The sequence below is a fragment of the Pundamilia nyererei genome, unplaced genomic scaffold (assembly GCF_000239375.1).
Source record: "Pundamilia nyererei isolate P.nyererei 1_Seehausen unplaced genomic scaffold, PunNye1.0 scaffold00588, whole genome shotgun sequence".
In the NCBI taxonomy this organism is placed as follows: domain Eukaryota; kingdom Metazoa; phylum Chordata; class Actinopteri; order Cichliformes; family Cichlidae; genus Pundamilia; species Pundamilia nyererei.
The window spans coordinates 86942-97136 of record NW_005187989.1 but is presented as its reverse complement, the minus strand read 5'-3'; the positions used below and the strand labels follow the sequence as shown (position 1 = coordinate 97136).

The window sequence follows — 10195 nt, the reverse complement described above, 5'->3', positions numbered from 1 at the left end:
AAATTGTTTCATTAATACTTTTCCTGAGTATGTATGAGTACTTTGGTTAAATCTTCAGATATAACCATTTTACAGTTAAATCAAATAATACCTAATTTAGGCTTAACTCATTTCATTTTTTCTAAGATTGGACTTCAATCTGCCAAATTCCTCTTGACCAGTACAGCCACTGTGGATTATGACCAAAGCCAGTACATCTACTTTTCAACAGTGTCTAACAACAATCCTCCTGCTCGCAAGGTGATTTAGCATTACTTTCTCTTGTTTGAGTTACACAAGAGCTTGAATATCATCCACATTCTGTTACCTTATCTCTCAGATTATAGTCGAGGTAGAAGTGTATCCTCAGACAAATTTCACCAAAGAGATTATAGGAGGATCCCTGGGAGGGTTGGCTTTTCTGGCTTTACTCACTGCTGGCCTGTATAAGGTGAAAGACTCTTTTTACACTTTTTCAACTCATCACACAGCTGTGAAAGGTTTTTAGAGAGTATGTCTAATTTTTTAAACAAAGTTCAAGAGTTTATATTTACTCATGCAGTTATTTGCTTTAATTTTGAATGTAAGTCTAATGAATGATCTCTGCACTTTCATTTTTTCCCCTTGCACTCCTAGGCTGGGTTTTTCAAGAGTAAATATTCACAGATGATGAATGAAAATGCAGAGACCGATCTGGAACCGGGAACTGATGGAAATGAATCCCAAACAGAATAACAAAGCTCATATTTGTTGTTGTACATTTACTGTAAAGTTAAAACAAAAATTAAACAAGTAAGGAAATTTGTGTTTGGTTGATTATCCCTTTGTTGTAACAGTTCTTGTTAAAAAAAATATTATAGTGTGGGAAAGCATTTTTATAGCTGGAACGGTCTGCTGGTGTCTGCTCCAAGCAGGCCACATTTGACTGATCTGGATAGAGCTTTAGTGAACCTCAAACTAGTTTTCCGCATAACTAAGCTACATCAATATTTTGAGTGAGCCCCAGTACCATCTCCAATTCTAAGGCCAAGTTCCGTATAGTGGGGGATGTCAGAGACTGGCTGCAAAGAAGAAAACATCACAAGAAGACAGTTTTCTCGCCTTGCCAGCACTTAGGAACTGTAGACAGTCATCTACACCTCTGCACTCAAGGTTTGGAGGACAGCATGGTCAATGGCTCCCGACACAGACAATCTGGAAGGGATTGCACACAGCTAGTCTCATGGGGCTACCAGGAAGCCTACCATGCCTGCACTTAACTATCAGCCCTGTTTGCACTGGTATCTGCAACATGTGCACTAGAATCAAAACGTGGAGGGACGTAGTTTTCAGCAATGAGTCCAAATTCTGCCTACACCAGTTGGATCTTAGGATCAAAGTATGGAAAAGATTTTGACAACGCTATGAGAACTCTGTGCTGATTGCTGGTGGAGGCAGTGTGATAGCGTGGTGAAGCATCTCCCTCACTGGAAAAAGCAGTGCTTGTCATCACTGGAAGCCATTTCAGTGCAGAGAAATATCAAGATGAGATTCTGCAACCAGTGGCAGTCCCATATCTCCAAATACTGGACCAAACTCTAGCCTCAAGAAGACAATCCTCGCCTCTACAGAGTGGGTACTTTCAAAATTTGGGAGCGGAAAGGATGTAGTAGCCTACCTTGAGACTCCAAGGTAAACTTTACACAGACAGAACACACAGCAAAATAAGGGTAGATCACAACACCGACAAACTGAAACACAGGGCTTAAATACATAGAGGGAGCAATCAGGGAATAGGAGTAACAGGAGGGAAACACAGCTGGGGCAAATCAGGCCTAACGAAACAGGGGAAGCAAAACCAGATACATTAACATAAGACCTTCAAAATAAAACAGGAAACATAACACAGACTGAACTTACAGACGCAGACTCACAGGCAGGCACTACAACAGAGGGAACAGAGACGTGGGACCAGGGCAGACACAGACACTGACTGGACACGGGGATATAGCAGACAGGGGAGACAGCAGCTAAGGATTACACAGAGACATAAACCATAAAAAAGAACTCTAACAAAGAAACCAAAGACTAGAAATGATAAATAATATAATAAACTCAAAACCCTGGGTCAACGACCCAGGCATCCTAACACTGATATGCACTTACGAGGACATTATACTGCTACTGTTCTATCGAAATTTTATATGAATATCCTCATATATGGCTCTCATTTTTCTTAGAAACAAAGATTAGGTAAAAAAAAAAAAATCTGTCAATTCTTTGTTTTTACTTTCATCAGGTCCCAATCAGCCCAAATATCAAAGAGAAATTAAAAATGCATGCTGTGGAAGAGTTTGGGTCTTAGGAGGATAAAACACAAATTTCCATACTTTTTTGTATTAAGTATATATGAAAGACCTGCCTGATATTTTAAGGAATGCATATGGTGTGCAGCAGTGTCCATGCTACCACATTTGATTCTTTAAGCCAGGGGTGTCGAACTCCAGGCCTCGAGGGCCGGTGTCCTGCAGGTTTTAGATATCACCCTGTTTCAACACACCTGAATCAAATGATTAGTTCATTACCAGGGTTGTGGAGAACTTTAAGACATGTTGCAGAGGTAATTTAGCCATTTAAATCAGCTGTGTTGGACCAAGGACACATCAAAAACATGCAGGACACCGGCCCCTAAGGCCTGGAGTTCAACACCTGTGCTTTAAGCAAACAAAAGATCACTCATTCCCTATAACCTATAACTTCTTCAAGACCGAATAATTGTTGAAATTAAACCATCTGAGCAGACAAAAAGTTTGGATACTCAAATAAAATGGACAATAATTAAATGTAGTGACCTACCTGAGCAGATGGAGTGAATTTTTGGCAAAGTCCTGCCATGCATTATGGTAGGAAGTGTCTTTTCCAAGTGACCCTATGTTTTTTGAAGAATCTTACGGCTCAGTGAAAGTTTCCATGTTTGAATGTATGCAAACACTATATGTTAATCATGTAAACTGTATTTAATGGTTCCATTCATCCATCCATCCATCCATCCATCCATTCGCTTCCGCTTATCCTTTTCAGGGTCGCGGGGGGCGCTGGAGCCTATCCCAGCTGTCATAGGGCGAATTCCATTCAATTCAATTTTATTTATGTAGCACCAAGTCACAACAACAGTCGATTTAGATCAGGGTGCTCTATATTGTAAAGTTAATAAAAAACCTTCCATGCCATCATGTAGACTACTGCAAAATGTATGAAAATCAACATATATGCTTAAAAGTACTAAAAAAAAAAGCTATTTTTGTTAAACTGAAGAAGGTGACTTGATTCATTCATGCTGCTTTAGGTCATGCTACCTGGGTTGTTTGCCCATTGTCTTTGTGTTTTTTGACTCTTGGACCTTGCTTTTTATTGTGGTGATTTATTTTTCTTAGTCTTTATTTCATATTATTTAGTTTCCTTGTGCTTTCTAGTTTGTGAATTTCTAGTTCTTAGTTACTTGTTTATTTAGTCTGTTCCCTTTTTGTGTCTGTCACTGTGTGTCCTCCCCAGCATCTCCTGTGTTAGTTATTTGTGCCTGTCTTGTCTCTATGTTTAGCTGTCCATTTCCTCAGTCATATCTCTGTGTGTCTGTCAGGTTTCTCTCGCCCTCTCTGTCCCTCGCTCTCTGTCTGTTTCCTGTTTTATCGTGATAATCTCTTGTCTTGGTTGTGTTAGCTTTTCTTGTTGTTTTGAGTTTGTTCTCCAGCTTCAGCTGTGAAGCTGTTTGAGTTCAGTTAGTCTGTGTCTGCATTTTGGAGCCTCTCTCTGCCTGCCACACACCTTCACATGACAGACTGGTGAAAAGATGTGCAATTTTTCAGCTTTCTGTTGTGAATTTGTAACAAAAAAAGATTTTTTTTTCTTCAGTGTTTATTATTTGCAGTACTGTATGTGAGCAGAATTATATGCCATTTTTTTTGCATATGATATTATTTCACTTTTAAAAAGAATAAAAACACAATGGTAAGATGACAGCAGTATAATGTATTGAACATACACATTCTTGTATAATTAGCTTTTTAGAATAAGGATTATATATATTATATATAGGAAAAATAATGCAGCTTTATTATTATATATGTAAAGTGCTTCGAAATTGCTAATATAGTTTCTTCAGTTTTAACGGATTATAAACAGCTCTGTTAATACATCAATGTGGAGGCTTATTAAGAGTGTTAATATCTCAGTCACTTTCACATTTCAGTGCAATGATGAATTACATCAAATGCCCACAATAACAATTACTGACTAAGAAGAGCAAGAATTATGAAATAAAAATAGTTTGTGGAGGTAGATAAGTATGTGTTATCTACAATAATAGCACACATGTTTAAACACACACATGCATGCATACACACACGTACACATGCATGTGTGTAAGGAATTCAGCGCAGTATTGAAATGATGTTGAAATAAAGCATTAATTAAGCATAAACTCTTAAAATATTGTAGAGCAGCGGTCCCCAACCTTTTTTGCACCATGGACCGGTTTATTTCTGACAATATTTTCATGGACCGGCCTTTAAAGTGTCGCGAATAAATACAACAAAATAAAACCAGTACCAATTTATTAATAACACACGGGAAAAGACCCAGGGAAACCAAGTTAACAATAAAAAAGATTTTAAAAGATGACAAAAGCAGATTAAAAACCCTAAAAAAAACCCATAAATTTCACACTCGAGACTCAACTCTCGCAGCCCGGTTCTTCACTTTGTGATCTAATTAAAGTTAATGTGTGAGAGAAGATAACTTAAAGGTGGCTATGCATCCGATACAAGTTAGGGACTGAGTTGTAAATAACAGAAAAATAAATTATCCATAAATGATGAATGGAGTTGATGAATGTCTGTAAAACAGAAGACGCACAGCAAATTTGTTACATATGAGTAAATGTGAATAAGGAGTAACTGTCACCTCCAAAGCATTGTAGTGGTAAGGTGAGATTGGATTTAAGTTTTTCAGTCTGGGTTAAGATTGGAGAAGGTTGGCTACTACTTGCGAATATCTAAGCAAGGTCCTGAGTTGTGGTGGGTATGACCCATGGCACCACGACAGCAAGGGAACCCTTTTAGCTGTTATAACATAAAGGAACTTAAATAAAATTATGGTGTTTTGTGAATCACAAAGTGGTTATAATTCCAGGGACATGTTTACTGTCTACTTTTGGCATACCACACACACTGAAGCTCTGGTGGCTTGTTGAGTTTTGTGGGGTTTGTTGTAGTGGTGTATAACTTCTAAATGTGGTCAGTTTCTTTTTCTGTTTTGATGATCTTTAGACCGATTGTTTACTTCAGTATGTAAGTTCCTGTCAGGCTTTTTGTAGGTTGCTATTTGAGTTTAGCTCTTAAGTGTTTCTTGCATAATAGTTTATTTATTCAGTCCTTGTCTCCGTGTTCAGTGTTTTCCTGTTGTTACTTCCTGTTTTATTTTCTGAGTACCCTGTCTCACAAAATGAAACAGGAAGTTTTGTTATACTTAGTAGAGTTTTACTTCCTCCCAGTTCTTGTCTTGTTTCCACTGTTCCTCCTCACCTCTTGTGTGCACTCAAAGCCTCAGTTTGCGTGTGTTTTTTTATTGGGTCATACTGTATTCCTTCATTCCTCCTAGTTTGCTTTTCCTCCAGTGCCTTTCCTATTTTATTTATTTGCATTCAAGATCTTTTTACCTGCCATAATAAAGACCCACTTTTTTGTCTCCTCTTTTCCTGAATATTATGATAGAAACTTACAAATATGTTTAAACACATGAATTCTCTTCAGTCACTTTTCACTTAACATCCTCAGCACAAACTAAGCAGAGAAGCCCCTGCAGCTGACTGACTGGAAACAGTCAGGTCTACCATCCTTCACTATGAGACTGTCAGGGTAGTTAGGGGAAAATCACTATGTCTACATGTGTCTGTATCTACGGAAGATGATTAAGGCCAAAAATCGAATTTTCATTCAGATGATTTCTTTTTTCAAATCTTTTTTCAAACTTTCAAATCCGGTTACTTTTTAAAAAAAAAGATGAGTCTTTGCATTGTTAAAACTCGATCTACCACAGAGCGTAGCATTTCATTACATTTCTATCTCTTAGATATCACATTAAGAACACAAACACACACACACACACAGAGTGAAAGAGGAATACTTTAAAAAAAAAAAACTGACATGAAACCTTCACCTCGGATGTGGGTTGACAAAAGTGCTACATTTTTATCAGTGGTGGACACTTGCAAAAGGAGTGACTTCCTGAAAACCCGTTGTAGTTTGCAAAGATGTGATGAAGCTTCAAATAAACTAGAGTTAGCTGGTTAGTCATGTGGCAGCCAGGCAGGGTTCAGAAATTATTTTAAGGTGCACAAAGAATTACTGAATAACTTGTTTTGTAATCCTTAACTGGATAATACATTGAGTGAGCTATGGCAACATTTGTAAAGTACATGATTTTCCTTTTGGCTGCGTTTGCACATTATGTACCACAACAGAACATCTACTTTGAGTTCTCTTTTTAAACCACAGACATGAAGAAGCCATATAAGGCCTGTTATATTGAACCCATCCTGCTGAAGACGTTTTTCTTAACCCTTACGAGACCCGTTTGGGTCCCTTTTTTCACGAGGGTCTCGTAAGGGTTAATAAAGGAACAAATTTGCAGTCACCTATATAGAGTAGAATAGAATAGAATAACCCTTTATTGTCACTGTACATGTACAACAAATTGTTGTACTCTGTGGTCTTTCAAGCTCCTTGGTGTTGCTGAGTATTGATATGCACACTGATGCTACATACTAAAGAAGAGGTGTCACATCAGTACACACATCACTTCAGCAACACAACAGATACTTGTGTCTGTGAAGGTTCTCAGTCATCCAGGTCACCGTAGAACAGATACTTGTGTTTAAAAACTCTCGTAAAAGTTTTTTTATTCAATCAAAAGTAAAACAAGCAAGTAACTATGAAATGTACTCAAAGCACAAATTATAAAGTAACTCTATGGATATTGCTTGGACATTTGCAATTTTTGTGCAATTCTAACGGAATCTCTTATTACAATAATAAAATTACAGACTCTTCTTCATGATAAATTCTAATAAGTGTAAACAAGCAGAGAAAAATAACACTAATTAAAAAATAAATCTATTTGCTGTTGCCTACATTGCAGATGGGTTACTGTTGGAGCTAAATTTGATGTGTGTCATCTGGTAAGGTGTGAAAAAGGTGCATGCAGCAGTGTCACTTGTGAACCAGGGTCAGAAATGCATGGAATTAGAGCGAGTAGAAAGCCAAACAATTTTATTTTTTTGTAGTTTTTGTTACCAGAGGTCACTTTGTGGATGAATTGTGTTTTTATCATTCAGTTGTTTACTCATCTTTCGCAGTTTTGAAAATCTAGATGACAACGTGTTCAAAGTATTGGAGAATCACAGTTTTTTTTACCAGAACAAGTTTTAAATTACTTAACTTCCCTCCTGTGAACTGTTTGGTGGTTCGTTATCCACTGCAGTAGTAGTCTGCACACCAACACAGAAAAATGAGTTGAGGTCAGCAGGGGTGTGAACACTAAGACTGGTCGTTGTGGTGCAGTGTGGGGAAAAGAATAGTCTTAGAAACAAGTCAAGATAATTTCTCTTGTGAACTCCAGTAGATTTATTTATTTATTACTCTGTTTATTAATTTTCTTTGCTTGTATTTACAGGCTATGATTAGCTGATTGTGCTGCTGCTCTTTGTAGATTTAGCCAAATGAATTCAAAAAGATAAAAGCAGATGTTATATTTCAACTCCTACACGGTTTAAAGCTTGCATGAAGGTGGAAGTGAGTGAATCATCAGCTAAATTTAAATGTGTGTCTGTTACTTGTTACACTGACCTTCTTCACCTCAGCTGCTCTTTAACAGCCTGAATTCTATAGAAGTGTAGGTTACATGAACTTAGTCATTTTGGTAATGAAAAAGGTAAGCAAACATATCACAGAGAAGATTTTGCCGACTTTGAGAAGTACTGTACCCCTCATCTCTCTTTGAAACAGTTTGCACAGTTTATTTTAAAGCATGACCCTACTCGAACATTGTAAAACAAATAGAAATATGTTGAGGTCTTCGCGTGTGGTGAGTTCACCGATCGACATCTCCGGCTACAGAAAATATCTCTCCTATACATTTCATGCTTTGTTTCTGCAGTTTAATACAGATATTATATTTTTGTATATTTATAAATGTGGCTACATTTATCTGAGAGTCTACTATGTGTGTATGTGTCACGGCTGTGGTGAAGGACGTGTGGGGTGGTGAGAGAAGGACCCAAGTGCAGGCACTGACTTTACTGCGAGTGAGCTTTATTTACAGTGGGTGAGATACAAAGAGAAGCAGAATATGGCAAAACTAAACTAAACAAAGACCTAAACTGGGAGGCAATTACAGAAACTAATACAAAGGAACCAAAAACCTCAGTGGAGTGTTGACCAGGGGACAGAAAAGCCTGAGACAAGGAACATGGAGAAATGACATAGATGAAACGCAGACGAACACACAGAGGAAGACAGAACTTAAATATTAAACAGAGGGATAACATGGGAATAAGACATAGGAGGAAAGCAGGGTTGGGAGATATCAAACATGACAAGACCAAGGGGAAGCAAAACTGAAAACATTAACAAAGAACAGGGGGCTATCAAAGTAAAACAGGAAACGTAAGACAGGCACAGAGACATAGACTTCACACTGAAACAAGGAGACATGGCTGACAGGGGAGAAAGAGGGAACATGGATCACCGGAAGAGCACAGAAACCAAGAGACTAGAAATTCTAAATAATAATAAAGGCAACACTGGGTGACCGACCCAGAACCAAGATAGTATATTTGTAATTATGTATAGCATGTATGAACGTGTGCACTAACACACTGAGCAGAAGCACAGCAATACAAGCAATTAAAAAAAATGTTTATGGAAAGAATTGAACAGAACAGAATTTAATCGTCAAAGTTGGTTGCCCGCCCAAATCATATAGTCTGCTGCTGACACCTCTTATTTCTCTCCTTTCTAACATCTTTCTCCATCTCTGACTGAAGTTATCTCACATGTTTTTCTCTTCCCGTTAAATGCAGCAGCTGTAGCTTTAGCCAGCTGAGCAGTGTCACTGTTCAGGAAACTGCACAGAAAGTTTGTGTGATTACTGATGTTTATTGGGCTGTTTTCAAAGTTACATCTGCCACTTAAACAAAAGCTAAGCCCTAGATATGCCAGCTAGATATAAAAGCACCACAACCACAACTTCCTGACGCTTTTACCCTGTAGAGCTGTGTTAATAACCAATGTTGTAAATAATGCGTAAATGTTTTTGGCTTCTTTTTTCTCTATAATAATAATTAATGATGAATACATCATTAGTGTATCCATCATCAGTGCTTCTTTCCTAAAAATAAGTTTGATTTTTGAAACTGAAATGATTTTCAAATCAGTTTTGAGCAACAATATCTGCCATAAAGAGTGGTAAACCAAAAGCAACAAGCTTGAAAAAGTAAGAAGTAGAAACTACATTTGTGTTAAAATATAGGGAGTAAAAGTAACTGAAACTACAGATACCTGAAAATTCTGCTTGAGTACAGTAATGAAGGATTCGCACTTTGTTAGTTTGATTGATTGATGCTGCAATCTACCTGAGTCCATTTGTTTATGATGACAATGTACCTGTCTTCTGATGGCTGCTTCCAGCAGGATGACGCACCATATCACCAAGTCCATGAAATTTTAAAATTACTCCTGGAACATGAAAACGAGTTCACTGTAGTTAAACGACTGAAATCAGACACAGGACATGATCCTGAGGCATCCTCCTGATAGGAGATGCCCAGAACACATTGCCAAGGAGGCATTCAGAATGCAACCTCATTCTCAGGCCTCCTTTCAATATGGAGACCATATCTCTAAGGGAGAGTCTAGACACCCTGTAGAGGAAGCTCTTTTTCTCTGTATGTATCGGGGATCTCAAACTTTCAGTCACTACCCACTGCTTGTGGCCATAGTTGATATCAAAAATGCAGATGCTTTTGTGGTCAGCTCTCTCTTCATCTAACAAACTGGTACAGCATCCGCATTTTTGCAAATGTTGTACTAACCAGTCTGTCAGTTTCTAGCAAAGATGACAAGATTCTTATAGAACAGCGTCAGGTGCAGCAATTCCTTCCTGACTTGGAGTGGGCACTCCA

At 37.9% G+C, this 10195-nt stretch overlaps 1 protein-coding gene across 1 annotated transcript; it reads left to right on the top strand.

Moving 5' to 3' along the window:
* The first annotated feature begins 33 nt into the window (after positions 1–33).
* Positions 34–774, top strand: LOC106455961 (integrin alpha-M-like). The gene is made up of 4 exons (XM_013907892.1): positions 34–45; positions 127–240; positions 320–430; positions 616–774. The coding sequence occupies exons 1-4, from the start codon at positions 34–36 to the stop codon at positions 712–714; spliced, it is 336 nt and encodes a 111-aa protein (XP_013763346.1). The 3' UTR covers positions 715–774.
* Positions 775–10195: the final 9421 nt, after the last annotated feature.

What these genes read in the sequence shown, in the direction of transcription:
- LOC106455961 (XM_013907892.1), top strand. An exon ending in ACAATCCTCCTGCTCGCAAG is followed by an intron (nt 241 to 319) that starts GTGATTTAGCAT and finishes CTTATCTCTCAG; the next exon opens with ATTATAGTCGAGGTAGAAGT. An exon ending in TCACTGCTGGCCTGTATAAG is followed by an intron (nt 431 to 615) that starts GTGAAAGACTCT and finishes TTGCACTCCTAG; the next exon opens with GCTGGGTTTTTCAAGAGTAA.